Source organism: Rattus rattus, chromosome 14 (genome assembly GCF_011064425.1).
Source record: "Rattus rattus isolate New Zealand chromosome 14, Rrattus_CSIRO_v1, whole genome shotgun sequence".
NCBI classification, from domain to species: domain Eukaryota; kingdom Metazoa; phylum Chordata; class Mammalia; order Rodentia; family Muridae; genus Rattus; species Rattus rattus.
Window position 1 is genome coordinate 7988368 of NC_046167.1, and position 27252 is coordinate 8015619.

The 27252-nt window shown below is 38.5% G+C and overlaps 1 protein-coding gene across 1 annotated transcript in view; it reads right to left on the minus strand.

The window, feature by feature from the left end:
• Malrd1 (MAM and LDL receptor class A domain containing 1) overlaps positions 1 to 27252 on the minus strand; it is a 684120-nt gene that overhangs the window by 426947 nt on the left and 229921 nt on the right. Inside the window, exon 18 of the mRNA XM_032884682.1 lies at positions 23803 to 23890. Coding sequence (XP_032740573.1) covers positions 23803 to 23890 — 88 coding nt within the window. The remainder of the gene's footprint in view (positions 1 to 23802; positions 23891 to 27252) is intronic.

Below are 27252 nucleotides of genomic sequence, written 5' to 3' on the forward strand. Positions count from 1 at the left end.
ATTTGATGGAACTAGAAAATATCCTGAGTGAGGTAACACAGACCCACAAGGACATGGATGGTATATCCTCATGTATAAGTAGATATTACCCATAAAGTACAGGATACCCACGATATGCTCCCCAGACCCAAAGAAGCTAAATAAGAAGGATGGCACGAGAGGATGATTGAATCTCACTTAGAAGGGGAAATAAAATGGCCAAAAGATGCAGATGGAGGGAGGGAACTAGGAAGGAGGGAAGAAGAGGAGGGGAGTGGGGAGATCAGATGTGGGGAAAGGCAGAAGAAAGGACCAGAAGGCCAGGAGAATGACTGACAATCTGCAGTTGGGGTTAAGGGTGGGTGGGTAGGGGAGCATCTGTCTCAGTGACCTGGGATGGAAGAATCTCCCAGCAATCAATTCTGGTGATCTTAGCTGATGATATATAGTAATGAGGATATAAAACCTTAAGAAGATACCTCCTGTAGCCAGGCAGGACCCCCCAATGGATGAATAAGGACAACAACGCACCCATAAATCTTTTGAGCTCAGATTTTTCCTGTCTTCAAAAAATGCAGGGACAAAGGTGGAGCAGAGACTAAGGGAATGGCCAAGCTATAACTGGTTCAACTTGACCCCATCCCATGGGCAAGCACCAAACCCTGGCATTATCAATGATCCTTTCTTATTCTTGCAGACAGGAGCATAGCTGTCCTCTGAGAGGCTCAAACCAGAAGCTGACTAAGGCAGATGTAGAGTTCGAAAGCTGGGATGGAGCTCCAGAGGTCTTATGAAAAAGTTATGGAAGGACTGAGAGCCCTGAAGGGGATAGTAATTCCACAGGAAGACCAACAGAATCAACTAATCTGGACTCTTGCGGCTCTCAGGACAACCACCAACCAAATAGCAAACATGACCTGGACTGAGGCCCTTGGCACATATGTAGTGTATGTGCAGCTCAGTCTCTATGTGGGTCCCCCAACAACTAGAGCAGGGGCTGTCCCTAAAGCTATTGCCTTTCATTCTCCAACTAGGAGGCCTTGTGTAACCTCTGTAGGAGAGGATGTACCTCACCCTACATAGACTCTGTGCACCAAGGTAAGGGGATAACAGAGGGGGTAAGGGGCATGGGAGAAAGAACTTTGCATAGGAGGAAACAGGAGTGTGAGAGGGCAGTGATTGAGACATAAAATGAGGAAATAAATAAATAAATGGAAAAAAGAAAGAAAAGAGTAACTGAGGAATGAGGAGCACACACTCAAGTTCTCTTCTCGAGCTCAATGATCTGCTGCTACTCTTCTTCCAGGGAATGTACAGAAGAGGGAAAGGGGCAGAAATAAAGGGTTATTGAATTCAGGCTATGTATGAAGAAAGATGATAATCAAGGAAAATGTGTTCTACTTTAATAGAGTAGAGATTAAGAATATCAGCAATAATTAGGTTACATATACTGTGAGCTAAAACATAGGAGATAATGTAAAAAGAGGCAAGAGTTTGTAATAAAAAGAAGTATTTTCTATGGCAAGATATGGATTCAGTATTAATGGATTAAGAAGAAAAGTTGTAGTAGGGAGCAAGCTCACCCTACTGCAAATGGAAATACCAATGTCAACATCATGCAAAATTAGAGATAAAAAATTTGTCACCTACTAAACTTAGATGAATCCAAGATCATTCTACAATTTGAGAAAAAATAAACAATAGAACAATTTAGTGTCTGAAATGTTGATAATTTTAAAGGAACTATAGACTACATAGTTTCAATCAAAAAGAACCACCACTAAGTTTAATGAAAAAATTACGTCAAGGTAAAGTTAGTCAAGATTACTGAAGTACTCCTTCCCAAATTGTCTGAAGTATTGGTTTATGTTGCTTTCAGGTTACTGCAGTCTGAAAAGGCTAAATAAGAAAAGTCCTGAGTTTTAAATTGAGCGTGATTCTGAAAGGCATGTTGAAAGCATGTATCATCTTTCTCTTCCTGGTTGGGATCTTAACCACTCTTTGTCCAGGCTTTCCGTACCATATACCATACTGCCCACTAGTCATGTTAGTGATCACCTCAGTTATAGAACGGACTGTCATAGTATCAGTTATGTCACACCATCCCTTGTGCTGAAGTACCCCTTACTATATTGAATGATATGCATAAAACACAAGAGTAAGATACAGGCAATTCAGGGGTGTGAAGGAACATATTGAATCTGTGCTTCAAGGTGAAAATGTCCAACTTACTCGCTTAATGGTGAAGAAAAAAATTGTATGCTTAAACTGCTAAGATAAATGCCAAGAACAAACTTTCCATTTTTGAGGTGGTAAGACACAAGGAAAAACCTAGGTGATTTTTGCTGTCACATCAGAAATTGCAAAAATAATTATCAGAGTCCATGATAAGTGTTCTTTTAATATGGGAATGGTATCAAATTTGCAAGTAGAATAAATGAGCAGAAAATGTGTTCCCACTGAAAACCCTGATATGAAGCACTGGGCCTGACAAAAGGATTTCCCTAAAGTAGAGGGAAGCAAGTCCTTTAGTAAGAAAAAGATGGCTTACACAGGTTCAGGGCAGGTTTGGACTGATTCCCTGTAAATCACTGGATAGGCTATACTTGCCAATATAAGAGCTGCCAATGCGTCATGGCGAAGCTGATGAGGGTGACTATAAAGAAAGAACAAACTAGAAGTAAATCCTCAACTGTGATAAAATCCTGCCTCTTTGAAGAAGCTTCTAATAGGTCTACACACATTAAAGTACAAAGTAGGTACTTAAGCATTAAACAAAAAGTAGCAACCAACTTACTATCATATAGCAACAGTGTAGGGTGCATAGTTAATCCAGAAACAGTGTAGATTGAATAAGCCTCCTGCTGTCAAACCAAAATGAGAATTATCTGCGCAGATCCTGACTGCATAATTGGAAATCGTGAATGACAGTAGTCATCTCATTTAGGAAAAGTTTCCACTAAAGTTCGTTTCAAGAACTGCAACAATATTTGAAACAGGAAGAAAAAAGGAATTGAAAACTTCATTAGGTAATGTATCTGGCCACCCAAAATCTATTGGCCATGAAAAGAAAACTTGAACCAAAAGCTGATCATCTATACCACAAGCAGGTTTGAAGGTATTTTTTTTTTCAAAGAGACGGAAACATCTCTTTGATGTAAACATACAGATGTGTTAAATGGAAAACAGAAAGCATTCGTAGCATTGTTTGCTGATGAAGACTAAGACCCTCTGCAGTACTTAGAAGAATTAAAAATAAGGAAATGGGGCTGGACAGGTAGCTTATATGCAACACGCTTACACAGGCATGATGGCCAGAGTTCGATCTCCAGAACCTTCATCTTTAAAAGCCTGTCATGGCAGTGTTTGCCTGGCATTCCAGAGTTAGCTAGGTAGAGACAGGCAGATTCCATAGGGCACAATAGCCTGCCAGTCTAGGTATACTGGTGAACTCTAGGCTCAGCAAAGACCCTGTCTTCAAAGATAAGGCAGTGAGTAATTGGGGATGACACATGACACTAACCTCTGGACTTTACAAGCATGTGGACATATACATGGCTGCATACATTATCAAAGAGTACACACGGATGAGAACCACTAACTTCTGACAGCACTGCACTTCCAAAGAATGTTAGAAACCAAACAACAAAAACAAATAAAATTCTTCATCTAAAGATCTATGCCATCTGTTATCTGTGCTTGACACACAATAGATGTCAGCTGAAGTCCAGTGCTCCGGGATTACTGGAAACAGATGATATGGCAGGAGATGGATGGGATCCTAGTGCCCACATCTTTCACCTCTGCTCATATCCATTATGTCATTCATATGACTGCATGAGGAAGATAACTGCAGTATCATAGTTTTGAAAGAGGAAATAGAGTGATCACATTCAAATAAATCATTGTAATATAATGTCAAATTTTTCTATTTTAAGTTATTAATCTCTCAAAATTAAAATTTATTATAGATACAAGTAACATTATACAGAACTACCAGGCTGTATTTACACACATTTTGCATACATATATGCAATATATGTATGTATAACAATAGTCAAAATAAAACTATAAATTTGAAAGAAAATATGGAATATACAAAGGTTTGGAGGCAGAGAGGGAAGGGGTAATTAGGTAATTAAATTATGTTTTCAAAAATCAATTAAAATGTATCCTAGGTAAATAGCACATAAAAAATGCACTTTATTTCTATATTACTTATGTCAACATTTATATCCATATAAATATGGTCTCTCTGTCCACCCTTGCTTCTCTGCTGTTGTTATAAACACCATGATCAAAGGCAAATGGAAACTAGAGAGGGTTTATTTCCTCATACATTACAGCCATCACCAGGGATGCCAAGACAGGGATCTGGAATGAGGAAGTGAAACAGAAACTATGGATGAATATTGCTTATTGACTTTTTCCTATAGAATGTAGAACCACTTACCTATCCATAGGTGGCACTACTCACAGCAGGCTGGACCCTCCCATATCAATCATTAATCAATAAAATATTCCATAGGCATGCTCACTGGCCAGTCTTGTGTAGGCAGTTTCTCAATAAAGGTTCCCACTCACCCCCCAAGTGATTCTAGTTTATATCAAGTTAACCAAATTTAACTACCCTCTCCATGTCATTATCTCTCTACATGATGCAATAACTCCTGAGGTTGAGGCCAGTCATTGAGACCGTGGAACTTATTACTTGTGGATATGGAAAGATCACTACGGTATATGAAATCATTTAAAGAATGTTACAAAACATTCAGCGCCCAGACTGCTTTCACTAAACTATCAGGGGAAATTCCTTTGTAGATCATCTTCCTAAACTGTTTAAAGCAAACTCCATACAGCAATGAATTAAACCATAATATGGGTCGTACCTTTCCCGAGTAAGGTTCATTCCCCCAGTTTTGTAGAAAACACAGTTTACAATTAAACTTCATGAAGGAAGAGACATTGGAAACTCTGAGTTGTAGATCCTGTATCAGCATTTGCCTTTATTTAAATCAGGATATGATGCCAGGTTACCATTCTGTATTCCATGGTGGTCCATGTGCTACATAATATGGTTTTAGTTTAAGACCTGGGCTGTGGAATTAATTCCCACAGAGATCCACATAATTTGCACCATGGAGTGTGCTGAAAGCTCTACTTTAAGCATCCATTGGAAATATGTTGGTTTCAAGAGAGACCCTTAATTTGTGCTCCAAACTCAGGTTATGCTGGAAGAATAAAAGCTTAGGTGGTACTGGGTCATAAATGCTTCCTTTTTCTTGGCATTGCCTTTCACTATACATATTTATAGAAAACTCAATTTGCAATAAATCATCTTGAATTCATATATAGAGGCTAAATTTAAACGCAGAACAGCTATCTTTGACTACTACATTAGCATTTGCTATAGAACACACACCTGGGCACTGCTTTTGATTTACTGATTTTATTTGATTGTTTCTGTTTCTGGACGTGAGTATTTCACGGCAAGCTAGAAACGTAGTGAGCTAAGTGTCATGCCATGAATTGTGCACAGTTCAGAGATTTAGACACTCCAGACAGAGGAGGCTTCAAGATACTTGCTTCGACTTTAATGACATCATCACATTTCTCTCTCAAAGTTACTTTTCAGAATAAATCATTTTGAGCGTTAATATATGTTAAGAAAATAATATAACATATGCATCACCCTATAAACAACACTAAAGGAATTATTACTAAATAATGACTTCAGATGCTTACGCTTAGAGAAAAGAAAGAATTGGAAGACAGGAGGAAGAAGACTCAAAGGAAAGGAGAAACCTGCACTCTTGACTGGTATCTACTCAGGCCCAAATACCTTCAGAGAGACTACACATCACCATACAAAATTGAATGAGTTCTGCAATTCCATATGTGTTTTTACGAGCTGACATAGGCAGTATTTGCCCCTTATGACTACTTGTACAGCTTAACACAATGCCCTGTGTCACATCCTCTGTCACAGGGAGATCCTCAGAAAATAGTACCAAGGATTGGGGCCTTAAACAGCCATAACCGAATTGTCAGTTCTGGAGGATGGGAAATTCAAGATTATGATGTTAGCAGACTGAGATTTAGAAAGACTTCCTGGTTGGCATGTGAACATGTGATCTTGTGTCTGCAATATTTGAAAAGAAAAAGCCAACTCTTTGTCTTTTCAGAGATGTGCTGTATGTTCTTTTGAAATTTTAGGACCTAATTATCTTCTAAAGACCCTACATTTTTGCATACCCATCTACGGATTGTTATGGATTCAATGTGTAATGTCCTCACAGGCTCATGTGTTTCAACTCACATTTACTAGTTGACTGATAGTACTGTTTGGGAAGACTCTAGATTCCTTGAGAAGTGGGGTGTAGCTAACAGAAGTGTCTCTGTCAATGACAGCAAGCCTTGAAGGTCTTTGGACTTATTCTCTAGCAACTTCTTCGCTTCCTGGTCAATGCCTTGCAAACTGCTGCTGCCTCAAGTTCCTGCTGCCACAGCTGAACCCATTGCGGCCATGATTATCTTCTAAACTATGAGCTCAAGTAAACCTTCCTCCCTCTCCTCAGTTGTTTCTGTCACGATTTAATCAAAGTGAAAAGTAACTAGTGTAGAACACTAGCAATAGTGTGATTTCTTAATTTCACTTTTTATACATGTGTATATGTGCATGAGAAAGGAAAAGTAATGGAAGAGTTATGAATAACATGTGTAATGGATCCACTGACGGACAGGATGCCATATTGGTTGATTCTAGTTTATTTTTTTCAAGTATGAATAAAGCTTTTAACTACCCATGTACAGGTGTTATATGCTATAAGCGTTCCTTTGGTAAATACTGATATGCTTTATTACTGAATCTACAGTAAAGGTATTTCCTTTTATGGAAAAATCTAGACATCTTCAAAATGGTCATAGTATTTGATAATCTCCCTATGGAAAGAAGAGTATCTGTTTATCTGCATCCTTGCTGGTATAATGTGTCATTCAGATTTTGATTTTGGCTGTTCTAAAATCTGTGCGGTATACATCAGTTTTCTGATTCGCAATTTCCTAACGGTGCATTATAAACATACCTTCATTTGCATATTTTTCTGATTTATAAATGTGAGGAAGGATTTGTTCAGATCTCTTGCTGCTTTTAAAACTTTAACTCATTTTATTAACAAATATTAATTATACATAATAGGACTCATCATAACATTTTTATACATAAATATATTTCACATATTACCCCTGCCAAACCTGGTGTGGCTTTTATGGGTACAGAGTGACGTGCTTCCTGCTCCTGGGGCCCATGTGAGCTTCCATGAGTGTTGACGGCTGCTGTTGGCAAAATGTTTACATAGTAATGTTCATATTTTTATGTTCCTCCCTTAAGGTATGTCCTCCTTGTTAATATTAAGCACGGCACCATAATCAGACAGCTCCAATCCAGGAGGCAAAGGTGTGGCTAATGTCTCAACAAAATGGTAAATGCGGGAACCTTCAGGACAGCCCTTAAGGTTGTGGAAAAGAACTCGTGAAGTGCATGAGTTCAAAAACATAATTTCTCAACCATGCAAAAATAGAAGGATGAATATGAATTATGAGGGGCTTCACAAATCTAAATAAACACTACTTAGGAGCCAACTTGTCAGAAATATACAAATACAGGTAGATACAAATACAGGCAGATCCCTGAGTTAACAGGTCATCCTGGGACACAGTGAGACCAGGCCCCAGGTAAGGTGGAAATGGTAATTTCAGGGCTGGGCTCCACCCAGCTAGTTTATCATCTGTGCTAAGGAAGGCAGACAGACCTCTGAATTCTTTTACAATGTTAAAAAAGAAAGGATCTAAAAAGTAAAAAAAGAAAAGAAAAATATGGATGCTTGCTGTCTTCTAAGAATCAAAGGGCTAGGGTCCTTGGGATGCTGATTCATAGGATAATCAAATGGAAACCTGGAGTAAATGACTGGATTGATATTTAAATTGAAAGCCTGGACCTGTGTTCTGCCGGAGATGAGCTATCCAGAGAATTTTTTAAGATAAAAAGAACTGCTTGGAGAACACAAACAAGCAAGCAGGACTTGGAAAGAAAGATCTCCTAGAATAACAAGCAAGAAGAATATATATAGACAGAGAACTCTACAGAGAGAAACCAGACCATAGAGAGAACCACACTAGAAATCTGAATCCAACAGAATAAAGGCTGTCAGCTTGGATCCATAATTAGACTTCAAGTTTCTCTTTTCACTGCTCCTAGACAACCCTTCTCTCTGAACACCTCTCCCAGACGAGGCTGGTCCTTGTCATATCCCCTTCACACTCATTGATTTAAAATTATGGTTTCGTTACTTCACTCTGAGATTTAAAAGTTCGTGGATGTTTTCAATAACCCTCTTTCCCCACAATGGCCTTTTTCAAATGCCTTTCCCAACATGTAGCTTGTTTGATTTTTCGTTCCCCAGTGTCTTTTACAGAGAAAAGATTTTTAATTTTAATGCAATGCAGAGAAGTCATACGTTATTTCACAGTCTGTGCCTTTTGTTGCTGTACTTAAAATTATCTTTACACCCAATGTCCTCTAGATTTTATGTAATCTTCTAGGAGTTTTGTAGTTCATCAACTTTTATACGTAGGTCTTCAATCCATTTTGAATTAATTTTCTGTGAAGGATGCACAGTTTTGGGCATAAGGTGCTCACTGATTCCAAGAAACAGAAATTGCTCAACAGGACTCTGCTCCACAGTATGTTGTTGTTGTTGTTGTTGTTGTTGTTGTTGTTGTTGTTGTTGTTGTTGTTTATGGCCCTCTATTCTGTATTTTTATTCTATACATGTCTGTTCTTTCACTGGTATCAAGTGGCCTTGAACACTGCTGTTTCATAGTACACACTTCACTCTTCAATCTCAGATGGGAGAACCTTATCCTCGGTAATATCAGCACAGAGCTTTCACATGGATTATAACAACCTTCCCTCCCCTTCTCTTTGTAAGGCTATAATGCCATCTGCAGGCCCCACCTTATGGCATTAATCTAATCCCAACAGCCCCCCCCCCGCAAAGTTCCATTCCTAAATATCGTCAGACAGAGGATTATGATTTCAATCTGTTAATTTAGGGTGGGCGCATTCAGTTCGTTGAAAATGTGAGTTATGTGTTTTGACCTATAACTGCCAAGAATAAACCCAAATGGGTAGTGATAGTAGATTCTTTACTTTGAAGAAATAAATGAATGCAATGGGAGATTTCCAGTTGAAACAGAAATTGCAGAAACAACATACGAATGGCCATTTTCCAAGCCAACTGAGAAGCAGAGATTAGTGTGCTCTGATCTGATCTTCCACATTGCTAAGCCACAGGGGAGGGAAACTGCTGCACATCTGTCCAGGGGATACACATCTGTCCGGGGAAGATTTCCTCAATCGATGGCTCAGGTGCCAGATGGGCTTGCTCCGTGAATTCCTTGCAGCCAATAAGATCAGCTCCAGGCTACACCCATACAATCTTTGTGATAAAACTGATTTTTCTAGCTTGTTTTACACTAGAATTCTACCCCCTCGGCCATCCCCACATTGATCACTAAGCAAACAGGATGAATATCTTACCACCCTCAGTCCATGATAATGTTTACTAGCTTTAACTATAAATAGATGACTTAATTCACGGAGCTGTTACTTAGGTCTCTCTAGAGGTAATATCTATGCTTTTCTTGTGACCTTTCGTGTTTATAAATGGTTTTGAATTAAAATTTGAGAAGTTTACTTGAGTTTCATTTAATCAATCTTCATACTATTGAGTAGGTAAAACTATCCATACCTCAGGGTCAGGGCACACTTAGTTCCTATGGCACTGAACATAACAACAGAGTAGACTTAGGGTGGAAAAACTCCATTTAGCATGAAGAAAAAAGAAGTAGTTTTCAACCTTCCTAATCCTCAGACTCTAATATGGTTTCTCAAATTGTGATGACTCCAAGCATAAAATTACTTTTCTTGCCACTTCATATCTGTGTTTGGCTACTGTTAGGGCTCATAATGTAAATATCTTTGTTTTCTTTCAGTCTTAGGTGACTCTATGAAAGGATCATTCATCCCCAAAGGGATCATCACCCACAAGTTAAGAACCACTGAAATAAAGTGTCTGTGTAAACTCTACTTAAGGGTAGTGAAGTTTCAAATACTGTTGCTGACCAGGCGTGGTGCTTCAGGTCTGTAATCTCACTACCAAGGAAATCAAGGCATGAAGCTTTGTGACTTCAGGTCTAGTCTGTTCTAAATAGAAAGTGCCTGGCCAGTAAGAGATAATATAGTGAGACTCAAAATAACAACAAAACAAAACAAACACCTACAACAGTTACTGTTTGAAAATGATTTATAACAATACAACTCTTTGCTGCATATTCTGAAATATTATTTAGTTTATTTTCATATGATTGATAAAATATGTTTGCTTTATAACAAAGGAAATTTTCATATCTTTATGCATTCTTACATTGAAGTGCAATAAGAAATAGAAAGAAGGTTTGGGATAAGGGTTGTGCATTTTCCTGCCACATGGAAGACCAGAATTTAGGCCTTCTTAAAATTAGAGCCAATTGATTAACCTCAGCCTATAGGAGGCCAGACTCTCACAATGGCTCTTCAGCAGGAGTCCACCAAGGAATAGAACATGGTGGTCCTGAGGATAACCCTGGTCCTTCAGTGAAGTGAAAGTTCTTCCCACCACAAACATTTCAGTTCTTGCCCCCTATGCTTTCCCCTCTAATAATTTAAAAATGTTTTTGCTTTAATGCTGCATATTTATTGTAGGTTCATAAATTCTGTGAGCATGAGATATACAAAGGCAACAAGTCCACGAGAGTGAAGCACTTTTTAATGGAACTAGAGCTCATAACAGAGCCATTGAGCTAGCTCATTCTCTTTTCAACCTCACTTTCCTACCATTTTAATACACATTCTTTACACACGTTGATGGGTTTCACTGGGACAGTTCAGAACATGTAATATTGCACACAGCTTACACCTGAGCTCTCTTCTGCCCTTTTCACCACCAGTCACCTTCGCAGTTATTACAGCCCTTCTACTTCTATTGGTTTTTGTTTTCCTATACATAAGAGAAAATATGAAATATTTGATTTTTGTTCAGTATGATGTCATCTGCTTCAACTTATTTTTCTAAAAGAATAGTATTTCTATTCATTTTAGTGGTTAATGACACTCTATTTGCATGCAGATACCAATTATTCTCTTTATCCATTCATGTGTTGATGGGTACCTAGGCTGATGCCATATCTTACCTACTATGAGTTGAGCATAGTAAACAGAATATTGCATGTGGAAAAAACAAAATGTATCAGTTAACAAAAATTCCCACAGAAATCTAAGTTCATTTTTTATTTTTTTCGGAGCTGAGGACCAAACCCAGGGCCTTGCACTTGCTAAGCAAGTGCTCTACCACTGAGTTAAATTTCCAACCCCCTAAGTTCATTTTTACATTCATTTATTACTTTTTATAAATTTTATGAGTGTTGTGTTTACATCATTTGCATCATATACTTTCCCCTCCCCAACTTCTCCCATGGCCTCCCCACATGCTGAACTTCATGACCTCTTTGTTAATTAATAATTGTTCATATATACATATACATACACATATGCATATACATATACCTATACTGAATGTTGCTTTATATATGTGTGTTTAAGGCTGACCATTTGGGAATAATTAAGTTATCAGGGGCTTGTACTGAGAAAAGATTAAATCCAGATTGATACCCACAGGAACATACACACACACACACACACACACACACACACACACACACAATTTGGACAGTATATATTATATGAAAATAGCATACTATATAACTTTATAATGCTATACTAAAGAAGCTAAAACTGGGGCTGGAAAAATGGCTCAGCAGTTAAGAGCACTGACTGAGTGCTCTTCCAGAGTCCTGAGTTCAATTTCCAGCAACCACATGGTGGCTCACAACCATCTGTAATGGGATCTGATGCCCTCTTCTGGTGTGTCTGAAGACAGCTGCAGTGTACTCATATACATAAAATAAATAAATCTTAAAAAAAAGAAGCTAAAACTATGTGAGCTTATCATTACTACCACAAACATCCTGATTATTTCTTAGAAATCTTATTGAAAACTTTCATAATAATATATATTCTTCTGAATCTCTACATCACTACAAATTTTTAAAGATGTAAAAGCACAACTTCGTTTATTTATTGTATGAATTGCTCATAATAATTATGTTAATCTAAGACAAATATAACTGATTATTCACCCTCTCAGCATCATCTCAGTGAGGCATGAAGCAGCAGACACCTTCTGAAGGCAGAGATACCCACTCTCTTCCTTTGCATCTATTTACCTTGAAACACACATGAATCTGCTGAAAGACGGGACCTCAGCACATTCAGTTGGTGAAACATTAATGCTATTGAGTAAATATGCCAAGAATCATAGCAATCAATCTCAACCATAACAACAACAACAACAACAAAAACAACAACAACAACAACAACAACAACAACAGGATATTGATTGTGTGCCATGCTGTCTTCAGACACACCAAAAGAAGGCATAAGATGCCATTTCAGATGATTGTGAGCCACCATGTGGTTGCTGGGAATTGAACTCAGACTCAGGACCTTTGGAAGAGATATACACAGATAACAAATATCAAAAAATATTGCTAATTATTAATAGTATATATTTATCAACTTAACATATTGTGAATTGTAAATCTATTTAAGAATGATTTCTAGAGAAAAATGAAGGGATAACAAAGCCTTTAATGACTGATAATCACATAAAATCAGTATTCTGGCAGTTTTAATAACTAATAATTAGAATGAACACATTGACATAAAAGTAAATATTGAGGCTGCTCTCCACACCAATTCTGCTTGAAGAGAGCTGGTCTCCCGGGAGTGCTGACACACCTAAGACCACAGACTAGTAGGATCACAGGAGGGACTACTGATAGTCACAGACAGCAAGACCAGCCAGTACCAGAGACAGCCAGGTTGAATGAGGCAAGAATAAAATCATCAGAAACCAAGGCCACTTGGCATCATCAGAACCCAGTTCTCCTACCACAGCAAGTTCTGGATACTGTTACAGACCCGAAAAGCAAGGTTCTGATTTAAAAATCACATTTCATGATGATATAGGACTTTAAGAATGACAAAAGTAACTTCCTTATAGAAATACAGGTGAATACAAGTAAACAGGTAGAAGCCCTTAAAGAGGAACCACAAAAATCTCTTAAAGAAATACAGAAAAACACAACCAAACAGGCAAAAGAATTAAACAAAAACATCCAGGATCTAAAAATGAAAAATAGACACAATAAAGAATTTACGAAGGGAGACAGATGACCCTGGAGATAGAAAACCTAGGAAAGAGATCAGGAGACATAGATGTAAGCATCACCAGCAAAATACAAGAGATAGAAAAGAGAATCTCAGGTGTAGAAGATACCATAGAAAACATTGACAAAAAAGTCAAAGAAAAATGCAAAATGCAAAATGCAAAAAGCTCCTAACCCAAAATGAACAGGAAATGCAGGACCCAAAGAAAAGACCAAACCTAAATAAGGATACTATAAATAGAAGATATCGAAGATTCCCAAATCAAAGGACCAGTAAATATCTTCAAAAAATTGTAGAAGAAAACTTCCCTAACCTAAAGAAAGAGATGCCCGTGAATATACATGAAACCTAGCGAACCCCAAATAGATTGGTCCAGAAAAGATATGCCTCCTATCACATAATAATCAAAACACCAAATGCATCAAATAGAAAATTTATTAAAAGCAGAAAGGAGAAAAGTTCAAGTAACACATAAAGGCAGACCTATCAGAATTAAACCATACTTCTCAACAGAAACTCTAAATGTCAGAAGATCCTGGTTAGATGTCATACAGACCCTGAGAGAACACAAATGCCAGGCCAGGCTATTGTACCAGCAAATCCCTCAATTAACATAGATGGAGAAATCAAGATATTCCATGACAAAACAAAATTTAAATGATATCTTTCCACACATCCAGCCCTACAAAGGCTAAGAGATGGAAAACTCCAATACAACAGGGTTACTACACCCAAGAAGAAGCAAGAAATTAATCTTTATTCAATAAAACCAAACAAGATAGCCACACAAACAAAATTCCATCTCCAACAACAAAAATAACAGGAAACAAAAATCACTATTCCTCAATATTTCTTAACATCAATGGACTCAATTCCCCCAAATAAAAAGACATAGACTAAAAGACTGGATAAGTAAACAGGACCCAGCATTTTGCTGCACACAAGAAACACAACTCAGTGACAAAGACAGACACTACCTCAGAGTGAATGGCTGGGAAAAAGAAAATCCAAGCAAATGGTCCCAAGAAACAAGCTGAAGTAACCATTCTAATAGCTAATTAAATCAATTTTCAAACAAAAATTATCAAAAAATATAAGGAAGGACAGATACTTCATACTCATCAAAGAAAAATTCTACCAAGCTGAGCTCTCAATTTGAACATCTATTCTCCAAATGCAAGGGCACCTACATTCATAAAACAAACTTTATTAAGCTCAAAGCACACATTGTGCCTCACACAGTAATAGTGGGAGACTTCAACACCCCAGTTTCATCAGTGGACAGATCATGAAGACAAAAACTAAATAAAGATGCAGTAAAACTAACAGAAGTTATGAACCAAATGTATTTAACAGATATCTATAGAATATTTCATATTAAAACAAAAGAACATCCCTTCTTCTCAGTACCTCATGGTATCTTCTCCAAAATTGGCCATATAATGGGTCACAAAACAGGCCTCAACAGATACAAGGAGATTGAAATAATCCCATTTATCCTATCAGATCACTCATGACAAAGGCTGGTCTTCTATAAAAAAAAAAAGCAACAGAAATCCTACATACACGTGGAAGCTGAACTACTCTCTATTCAATAATAACTTGGTCAGGGAAGAAAGAAAAAAAGGAAATTTAAGACTTTTTTGAATTTAATAAAAATGAAGGCACAACATACCCAAATTTATAGGACAAAATGAAAGCAATGCTAAGAAGAAAACTCTTAGCTCTGAGTGCTTTAAAAATCTGTAGAGAGTATACACTAGCAGCTTAACAGCACACCTAAAAGCTCTAGAACAAAAAGAAGCAAATACACAAAAGAGGAGTAGACAGCAAGAAATAATCAAACTCAGGGCTGGAATCAACCAAGTAGAAACAAAAAGAACAATATAACGAATCAACAAAACCAGGAACTGGTTCTCTGAGAAAATAAACAAGATAGATCAACCCTTATTTAGAGTAATCAGATGGCACAGAAAGAATATCCACATTAACAAAATTAGAAGTGAAAAGGGAGACATAACAACAGAAACTGAGGAAATTAAAAAAATCATTAGATCCGATTACAGTCTTTTCTCAACAAAACTGGAATCTGGATGAAATGGACAATTCTCTAGATAGATACTGGTACCAAAGCTAAATCAAGATCAGATAAACAATCTAAACAGTCTTTAGGAGTTTCCTAAAGAAACAGAAGCAGCCATTAAAAGTCTCATAACAACAACAACGACAGCAGCAACAACAAAAACAACAATGACAACAACAACAACAAAACAACAACAAAAAGCCCAGGACCTGATGGTTGTAGTGCAGAATTCTATCAGACCTTTAAAGAAGAACTAATACCAATATTCTTCAAACTATTCCGCAAAAAGAAACAGAAAGAAGACTACCCAATTTATTGTATGAAATCACAGGTACGCTGATACCTTAACCACAAAAAGACCCATCAAAAAAGGTAACTACAGGACAATATCCCTTATAAATATCGATGCAAAAACACTCAATAATATTCTCTCAGACCGAATTCAAGTACACCTTAAAAACAATCATTCACCATGATCAACTAGATTTCATCCCAGGGATGCAGGGATGGTTCAATATACAGAAATCCATCAATGTAATCCACTATGTAAACAAACTCAAAGGGGGAAAAATAGGATCATCTCACTAGATGCTTAAAAAGCATTTGACAAAATTTAATACCCCTGCATGTTAAATGTCTTGGAAAGATCAGGAATTAAAGGCTAATACCTAAACATAGTAACAGCAATATGCAGCAAACCAGAAGGTTTGCTACTAAACTAAATTGAGAGAAACTTGAAGCAATCCCACAAAAATCAGGGATTAGCTCTTACCCTCTCTCTTACACACTCTCTTTCTTACTCCCCTCTTAGCCCCTCTTGCTCTTTGTTCTTCTCTGTTCTTGCCCCCTTCCCCCTCTTACCACGTGCCCACAGCCGGCCGCCTTTCTGCTCTTCTACTCTTCTCTCATTAAATCTCTCCACGTGGAAAAAAAAATCAGGGACTAAACAAGGTAGCCCATTCTCTCTCTATCTATTCTCTATCTATTTAATGTAGTACTCAAAGTTCTAGCCAGAGCAATTACATAACAAGAGGAGGTCAAAGGGATACAAATTGGAAGAGAAGAAGTCGAAGTATCACTGTTTTCATGTGATATGGTAGTATACTTAAGTGAACCCAAAAATTCCACCAGAGAACACCTAAACCTGATAAACAACTTCAGCGAAGTAGCTGAGTATAAAATTAACTCAAAGAAAAAACACTAAGAAAGTAATTAGGGAAAAGACATTCTTCACAACGGTCCCAAATAATATAAAATACATCGTTATGACTGTAACCAAGCAAGTGAAAGATCTTTATCTGTATGACAAGAACTTCATGTCTCTGAAGAAAGAAATCAAAGAAGATCTCAGAAGATGGAAAGATCTCCCATGCTCATGAATTGGCAGGATTAATATAGCAAAAATGGCCATCTTGCTGAAAGCAATCACAGATTTAATGCAATCTCCATCACATTCCAACTCAATTCTTCATAGAGTTAGAAAGAAATTCTCAAATTCTTTTGGAATAACCAAAAACCCAGGATAGTGAAAACTCACCATCCCTGACCTCAAGCTGCACTACAGAGCAATAGGGATAAAATCTGCATGGTACTGTTACAGAGGCAGGCAGGTAGATCAATGGAAAGAATTAAGACCCAGAAATGAAGTCATACAACTATGGTCACTTCATCTTTGACAAAGGAGCTAAAACCACCTAGTGGGAAAAAAGTCTTTTCAGCAAATGGTGCTGTTTCAACTGGAGGTCAGCATGTAGAAGAATGCAAATTGATCCATTCTTATCACATTGTACAAAGCTCAAGTCCAAGTGGATCAAGGACCTCCACATAAAACCTGATACACAAAATCTAATAGAAGAGAAAGTGGTGAAGAGTCTTGAAGACATGGATACAAGTAATAACTGCCTGAACAGAACACCAATGGCTTATGCTCTAAGATCAAGAATCGACAAATGGGACCTCATAAAGTTGCAAAGCTTCTGTGAGGCAAAGAACACTGTCAATAGGAAAAATCAGCAACCAATGGTTTTAAAAAAAAATCTTTACCCAATCTAGTTCCATCAATTTGCCTAAGAATTTCTTTACCAAAACTCAAGAAGTTAGACTCCAGAGACCCAAATAACTCTATTAAAAATGTGGTACAGAGCTAAACAAAGAATTCTCAACTGTGGAATCTTGAATAGCCTAGAAACACATAAAGATATGTTCAACATCCTTAGTCATCAGGGAAATGCAAATCAAAACAACCTTGAGACTCCATCTCAAACCAGTCAGAATGACTAAGATCAAACACTCAGGTAAGAGTAGATGCTGATGGAGATGTGGAAAAAGAGGAACACTCCTCCATTGCTGGTGGGACTGCAAGCTGACACAAGCACTGTGGAAATCAGTCTGATAGTTCCTCAGATAACTAGACATAGTACTACCTGAGGACCCGGCTATACCACTCCTGGGTCATATATCCAAAAGATGCCCCAACATATAATGAGGACACATGCTCCACTATGCTCATAGCAGCCTTATTTCTAATAGGCAGAAGCTAGAAACAACCCAGATGTCCCTCAACAGAAGAATGGATTCAGAAAATGTGGTACATTTACACAATGGGGTACTAATCAGCTATTAAAACCAATGAGTTCATGAAACTCTTAGACAAATTGATAGAATTAGAAAATATCACCCTGAGTGAGGTAACCCAGTCACAAAAGGACCCACATGGTATGTACTCATTATAAGTGGATATTAGGCAAAAAGCTCAGAATGCCCATGATACAACTCACAGACTATACGAAGCTCAAGAAGATGGAAGACCAAAGTGTGGATATTTCAGTCCTACTTAGAAGGGGGAAGAAAATAATCAGGGGAGGTAGAGGGTGGGAGGGACTTGGGTGGAATAGAGGAAGGGGAGGGGAAAAAGGAGGCAGGATCAGGTATGTGGGGATGGGGGTTATGTACAAAGGGTTAGGAAATTGAACAGAGGTATGTAGCTTTGGGGGATGGGGAACTAGGGGGTAACCACCAGAAAGTTCCAGATACCAGGAAAGTAAGAGGTTCCCAAGACCCAGTGAGGATGACATTATCTGAAATACCCGAACAAGGGGAGATAAAAAAAAGTAGAGACCATACCTAGAGGTTAGGCACAGTCCCTGGTTGAGGGATGGGACCACCCATCCATATCTAAATTTTAACTCAGAATTGCTCCTGTTGAAAGGAATACAGGGACAAAGAGTGAAGCAGAGACTGAAGGAAAGGCCATTCAGAGAGGACCCCACCTGGGGATCCGTCCCATTAGCAGCCACCAGACCCAGGCACTATTGCCAAGAAGTGCTCGTTGACAGGAGCCTGATGTAGCTGTCTTGTGAAAGACCCTGTCAGAGCCTGACCAATACATACATGGATGGTTATAGCCAACCATTGGGCTGAGAATGGAGACCCCAATGGAGGAGTTAGAAAAAGGACTGAAGGAGCTGAGGGGGTTTGCAATGTCATAGGAAAAGCAACAATATCAATCAACCAGACTCCCCAGAGTTTCCAGAAAGTAAACCACCAACCCATGAATACACACAGAGGGACCCATGGCTCCAGCTGCATATGTGGCAGAGGATGTCCTAATCTGGCACCAATGGAAGGGGAGGCTCTTGGTCCTGTGAGGGCTTGATGCCCCGTGTAAAAGAATGCTAGGGAGGTAAGGCAGGAGTGGGTAGGTGGGGGAGCACCCTCATAGAAGAAGGGGGAATGATGATGGGATAGGGGGTTTGTAGAAGGGATAACATTTGAAATGTAAATAAATAATATATCCAATAAAAAAGAGAAAAAGAAAACAAATTTTAAAAAGAAAGAAGAAAAAAATCTTGAGTAATAAAAAGCAGTTTGGTATTCAATGAATGCTCACTGCATAAATGTTAATCCATATAAGAAATTAGAAAATAAAAGGGTCATAATGATGTTACAGGCAAAGAGAAAAAACAAAAAGCAAACCGAAACCAGAAGCTACTGAGAACACTGCTGGGACAACAAATGACGAACACTTAGAGCTGAGAAGCTTGCACTGCTGCACTGGTCTCTGGGAGAAGGGTCATGGTAGAGCTAAGGGAGCAGACAGAGTAGATGTGAGGACTATTCTAAGTTGGATTCAGCAGAATTTTCCACTGGATAAGTACAGTGGGAAGTCAAAGGCCAACGATCCCAGCTGAAATTCAGCCTGGGGTTGTTGGATAAAACTGGCATTGTGAGTATTTGCAGGAAAGTATGAAGAAAGAGACTGCAGCTGAGGCAAGGGAAATAAGACCCACCTAGCTGTGCCTATAAAGTCATAGGTGGTACAGAAAGCTTAGGCACCTTAAGAACTACTTCAGTGATTTCTATTTGCGTTTTCATGAATTTTAATTTCCACTCTGCAGCATTATATTACTGAACAACATGGTAGTTTAGTTAGTACCTGAAAGCTAATTATGAATGAGTACAAATGAACCTGCAGGCCTTCATCCTACCTTTTCTAACATGGTAACAGGAGCACTGGCTGAGAATTATAAAGAGCAATATATTACTGTCTCATTTTTGTTTGTATTCGATTTACGAAACACTGCCTGACATTGTTTTATGGAACATTCAGCTTTGCGAGGCATTTTGGGTTGGACCAGAAGTCTCATTTGTTATGATGTTAACACAGAGACAAACAGTTCAGACAGGTTTTAAAGTTCCATGTTTTTCTTCCCAAACTTGAACCAGAAAATTGGGACTAATGATCTGTAACAGATACTTCCCATCTCTGCTTCTGCCTTCAGCAACTCTACTCTGGCCATCTTGGCACCATTAGCCACAGAGTGAATTTAGGAAAATAATTGGGGAATCTAGAGTTTCATTGGTGACTCGCCCTGCTTTTCTATATTCTTCTTTCTTCTTCAGCGTTCCCAAAGCCACAATGATTCTCAATATAAACTTGCAAGGTATGTAAGAAAAACCCAGGCCATTAAAATTAGACAAATTTATGCTGTAATACAACTCTTGCCCTGAAGTTTTATATCATCTGGTTCAGTTGTATTCTAAAAACTAATATTTTACAGTAGCAAAGCAGTTAATATATCTGATTATCAGGATGCCAATGGTTCACATCATGGATCAAGATATAGATATTTCTTGGTAACTTGTCACTTTATTTCTTAATGTAAGGCTAGATAGCAAAGATACTGACTCTACTCAGCAGTTGACATCTTGCAACCTTGGATGGACCAGGCCTTATTCTTAACACTTAAAACATTATAGTGTTGGTCTGAGATTATAATTCAGTAATAACATACTTGCCTATTACGCATGGGGTCCCCTTGCCATTCCTAGCACTATGAAAAGGATGCAAAATTATATAAAACACATGTTCTAATGTTGTTTTATGAAACCTATTTATAAATTCTGTCTGGATAAAGATGTATACATTCTCTGTCCTTAAGAATCTCCCTGTAGGTACAGAATACTATCATTCCATTGTAAGGCTTAATTTTCTGGGTGTGTGTAAATATATGAATACCATATCCTGATATGGGCATAGTGCTTTCTGCTCTCCATCTTCTGATTTGAAAACAAACATCTCAGACGGGGATGTGGCACTTTAGCTCTAGTCCTATAGAAGCAGGACATGTGGAATGGAGATTCATAGCTTAGAACTTCAGGGGATTTTGCAGAGCTCTGCAAAAGATATTGGTATCATAGCTATTCTTTTTCTAAGCTAATCCACATGCTTCAGAGCTAGAAGTTGATTTTTTGGTTATAAGTAATTGAAAATTATCTTTCAAGAAGTCTGTCAGATACACAGTTAGGTATAGTTTATATGGAAACATTTAATACTTATGAAATAATATGATTGAATAAATAATGAATAAAAATAAATAATGAATAAAAATCACCTAAAAGATGGGTTTCATTTTGTTTATCCTTTCTTTAGAAAATATTGTCATTTCCACATGCAAAAAATAAAACAGCAAATAATATACTTGCTTTCTTACAACTGCCATTATTATTATTGGAGAAAAGAGAAATTTCACCCTAATGATAATAGGTGGTATGTACAAGATAAATTTAGGGACTAAAGATAGAAAATGCCAGAAAACTATCTATGTATATGGTCTTCCAAGGATCCATTGAATAAACATGGGCACCCAGAGGAAGCATATGCCAAGAAGAAGGAAAACCAGATGTCAAAATCTAGAGTGAATTTAACTTGATACACTGAATAATTACTAGGTAGAGGACCTTTATTACAGTTGTGGATGATACAGGCTCACAATGCAAAGTGGAGGTGGGAGGAGAAGCCCATCATTTTTTTCCTGAGCCCTAACTGAAGTTTGACTTGACTCTGAATGAGATAGGCAGTCTAAGGAAGATGTCAACAATCCTGCAGGGACTATTTTATCATCTAAATTTAAAAGGACCCACTGGACTGCTTTTGAGAGAATGTGATATGAGGTTCAAGGACAGAAACAGAGACCACTTACAAAGCAAATGGAAATCTGAGCAACAATGGTGGCTTGAGATAAAGGAGAATGAATGAGTTGGTTCTGGAAAGATCTGAGGTAAAGAATGACCAGGTATGTACATATGGAACAGGTACACTTACTGAAATATGAAGGAGATGCCGAAGCTGTTTTATTACTGGGCCTAGAGAGATGGATTTGGTTTTGCACAGTGTTCTGATGAATTGCTGAAGACTAGTGACTGCAGTCATTGCTGCCCACATGGTGAAATAGAAAGAATCCTAACGTCAGAGAAGGGAGTGGAAGGTGGCCCCTGAACATGCTTTAAACTCTTCCACTCGGGGATGCCAAGATAAGGGAATCCCACCTAGTTATGATATCTTCAATCCAGCCAGGCATGGTTGTGCCTACCTTCAGTCCCAGTACTCAGAGGCAGAGGTAGATGCCATCCTGTCTACAAAGCAAGTTCCAGGATAAAGAGACTACATAGAGAAACCACATTTTGAACAACAAAAACAATAACAAAAAAAAGTCAAACAGACAAGAAAGGTATTAGTAAAAATTGTACTCTTGTGTCCCAGTATAGTCTGCAAATGACACTGGAAGAACAGGACTTAGGATGCAGGATAAGGGTGATGAATCCTGGAAATCAGACTCCAGAGACCAGCATCAGGGTACAGATCTCAGCCTAGCCCATAAGCCTTTATACAGTGTTTGACCCAATCCTAAATCTCTAAATTCTTGGCCAATTATATGTCACCACATTATCACTGTGTGCCCAATGAAAACCCTGCCTAATGATATTACTCAGAAGGAGCAGAGTGGGGTATGAGGTGTAGAGGATTGAGGTAGGAAGGTCATCATCACCTGTTAGAACTTCCTTGAGGATAGTAGAAGCAGCTTCTATCCTGGCATTTTGCTGTCTCACCAGTGTTCTGGAAGCCATTTTAGAGCTAATACTGTATATGATAATTCAAGACTCTTTGAGGAGTCACAGAAGCCTGTGGTGCCTTACTCTCCATCTCTCTTTTTCCCTCACAAAGTAGAGTTCTACTCCAACCACCCCCCCAACACACACACACACACACACACACGCACACACACACACACACACGACACTGGTATTCCATGTCATTTGATTTAAAAGCTTCCTGTCTGAGTGCTAGGGTGATGTCTATGAATTTTATTTACAGGTTTACCAGACCACTTTTCATGGCAGAGTAGAAGCACCTCCTTCTCTACACCCTGTTCCAAGCTTGGGCTGTTCTGATTTTTAGCAGCTTCTCTTATTTTCTCTAAGATTTTTATTAGGTATCCAATTTGTGAATGTTGAACAGAACATAACTATGGAGTTTAGGAAAGAGATGTCAGATAAAGGTATAAATCTTGGAAATATTCTATTTTCAACAGACAGAAAATTTTAAACGTGGAAAGAATGGTTTGTAAGCAATACCTAGGAATAGTTATAGTATAGCTCAAATTTTAAATACTGGTGTCTCTGGAGAGAAATGAAATGGTAATGAAGTTTTTAAACATGCAATGTGACTATAAACAACTCAATGATTGCAATATTTAAACAATTATTTTTACAATCATTAAGTCTCATGAAGGTCATGATACTGTAATATAACTTCAGATATAACTTCCTAGTATTTTGTATGTGATAAAAGAAAGAAATGACAGATTCAAACATATTTACTCTATTTCAAAGGTTTAAGGCTAACTACCATTAAAGATTTACAATAATCTTTCAAGTGTCAATACATTTAAGGAACTGTACATGTGAGGACATTTAGGTTATTTCAGAATATAAAGCATTGGTTTCCTTGGCAATTCTTCCAAGTAGACAGATTTGGAAATTACCATGTCTTTGACATGTTCTCTCTTACCTGGATAGAGGGTACAATCCATGAATGACAGATCATCAATTGCAATATCTCCAGTGAAGCCATCTCCCACTGAGGCCACTATCAAGATCTAAGGTATAAAAGAAAGGTGTTACATTGTGAGTAAAAGTGTAGAAACCTGCAGATCCAAAGGAACTCACAATGCTGGGGGGAGGGAGATGGCTCACTCAGCAAAGTGAGTAAGTATGAAGTCCTGAGTTTGATGCCTTGTATCCACATAAAAATTGTGGGAAGTATTCAGTATCTCCAATCTCAGCACTGAGGAGGTGGAGAAAGAATGTTTCTAAGGGCTTATTGGGTTGATAATGGTTCTCAACCTTCCTAAGGCTTCAACCTTTTAATATGGTTCTGCATGTTGTGGTGACCCCCAAACATAAAATTACTTTAATTGCTTAATTCATAACTATAATTTTGATGCTGTTACAAATCATAAACATTTTTGGAGATAAAAAATTGACAAAGGGTGTGTGTGACACACACAGATTTAGATCTACTGGTGTAGCGTAGATGGGACGCTCCAAATTTCAGTGAGAGACAAACTCTATCATACAGAGGTGAATATGGTTCATGAGGTTGACAACTGAGCTTTTCATCTGGCCACCACATGTACACACCATTCACATGCACCTTCCTACATATATACATATATGCGTAAATGTGCAAACACACACATACATATACGATATTATACACAATATATGTATATATACATATATACAAATATATATGTTGGACCCTCCTGGGCTCCGTCAGTGTTTACCCCCTGCTGAGCCTTGCTGATGCATGTAGAAACTTTTGTTTTTAAGAAAAGAGCATCTTGGCTTTTGCTGTTTGGCAGGTGGGTGGTAACACCATTGAGTCAGTTCCTATTTATATGCTGAGAACATAAACTTGTTTTTCCATTGTGTTTCTAGGAGTTTTTCCACCTGGTGGACATGGTGTATATATACTGTTAACCTCAGTAAAGCTTTGTCATTCTTGTAGCATGAATGACTCAAGTCCATGTCTTCTGTTAAATCCCTCAGGCCTACGCCCAGTTCTTGGTACCATCTAGCATGGGCATCTTCAAGTGGAGATCCCACCAAGATCGGGAAAGTGAGTAGCCCCTGACAGGATCATTCCAAGAAGCCAGCTGGCAAAGTGAAAGGATCGTATTGGGTGAGCAGCACAGCGATGAACTGAAGGTAAGTTTAGTTTGCAGTAAGTAAAAGAATTGTGCCATGGGAACCTCGAGGTCCCATGACAGCTAACAGATCAGCTCTGCTCAAACATCATTGAAGAGGGATAAAGGTAAAAGCAGCTAAAGAATTCATTAAAACTTTAGAAAAGACTAGTCCCTAGTTTGTTCATTCAGGAGGACTTAGTATTCCTGATTGGGAACATCTTAAGACAGATTTGCAAAAAAACACTGCAGAGAGATGGCCCTGAGAGCATTCCTGTTGACACGTTCTCTTTGTGAAAATTGGTCAAGGATGCTCCTTTGAGTAACTAACGCTCAAATAAAAGAACAAATGTCAGAAATAGAAAGTTTTAAAGAAGAGTTGAGCTATTGCCCCTCCTGCCTATGAACCCTATCCTTCTTTGGAGTGGTGTTATGGAGATAAGTCTCCAAGGAGAGGGGTAAGTTTTCCTGAGCCTCCCCCGGACAGAGAGTGGTGAATCGTGTATTGAGGTTCCAGACCCCAACAATACAGGTCAATTTATTAGACAACATGTTCCTCTGAGTTTTAAGGAGTTGAAAAACCTGAAAGGAGGAGTCCCTGCTTATGGTCCCCTTGCTCCCTTTACTTCTGCTATTTTTGAATTTTATGTTATGTCCAATTTGAGTCCTGGAGATTGGTAACAATTATGTAGGGCATTGCTGTCTGGGGGAGATTGTCTTATATGGGGAGGAGAATGTCAGGAACAATGCACCCAGACAGCTCAGAGAGATGCTGCTGCGGGATGGGGGAGAGACGTCTTGCATGATATGGGAGTGGTGGTTACCACCCAAGCCCAACTAGTACAAAGGATACTACATGAACAGGGATTTAACCACAGTAGGGATTTGGGGAAGTACCTGCAGAGGGACCCTAATCTGTGTCTGATGGGGACCTAGTTGTTCGAGCCCATGCAGATGGGATGGGATTGGAGTTTGTCATGGTGGCCACTGATAAGTTGCTTCATGTTATGATCCTGTGTGGGTGGAGCGGTAGCACCTCTTCTCTGAAAGATTGAAGACAGTGCACAGACTTGTGCAGGAGCGGTTGCAGGTGGGACACACTATTCCCTCCATTTCCCCCTGGAATGTTTCTTTGTGGTCCTCTTACATGCCTGTATGCTGCTCCTCTGATGTTAAGACAGGGGTAGCTTTTAATTCCACTGCCTCTTGGAATATGTCTATCACTTTTGAAGGTTCCCTTAAATTTTAAAATAGTAAGTTTAGTAAAAATTTTAATGTCTCTTCCTTCACCTGTGTAATTCCCCCATTTTTCTTTGTGGTTTGGAATGGTACTAATGCTGGAGATAGTCTTGACTATTCTTGGCAGGGCTGCCAACTACATGAAGCTGCTGGGGACCAGAGGACACTACCCTGGTTGTGTGGATTCCAGGCATGGTCATTCAGGAGAGAGTCAGGTGATCTTGAACCATCATGGGAGAGACTTTGGCATCATCACTGCTATTATAACAGCCATTGCCACTGTGGACACTGTGGCTGCAGTGTCTGGGATTGACCGCTCCCAATCTGTTGTTAAGGCAAGCACAGTGGATAAACTTAAAGAAGTTGCTGACGAGTGGAAATTCTGAATTTAAATCAACAGACAGCACTTTTTCAGGAATAGCTTGATCTTATACATCCTCCTGTTCTCCTATTTTCACACATGTTTGTGTGACTCCAGCTAGAGTTCAAAACCTTACAATGAGCCTCAGTGTTATGGCCCTTGGCACCACAGTAGTTAGCCTTTTAGTTCTTTGTCACATGCGTAGACAACATTCCCAGTCCCAAGCAGCAACTAGCAAGTGTTGCTCTCCTCAGCAGGAGACAATCCCTCTGCCCAAATCCGGCTCAACCTTTACAAGAAGTAGTTAGCCAATCACGGGCAACAATTTGGGATCAGTATCCACCTAAGACAGGGGCTCTGATACTGGCAGAGACTCCCAATGATGGGTAACAGTATTGGTTTTCCCATAATGACCTAAGATGGTATATATATATATATATATATATATATATATATATATATATATAGAGAGAGAGAGAGAGAGAGAGAGGGGGGGGGAAGGAGGGAAGGAGGAAGGGAGAGGGAGAAACAAATAAAAACTATTAATTTGATTACAGGAAGTATTATGATTATCAGGCCTATGTTGTGGCTGAATCTCATACTGCCTCTACTATGTCTACTATGCAGATTGGATCTGAGAAACCTGACAGAGGAGTTGGGGAATCAAAAA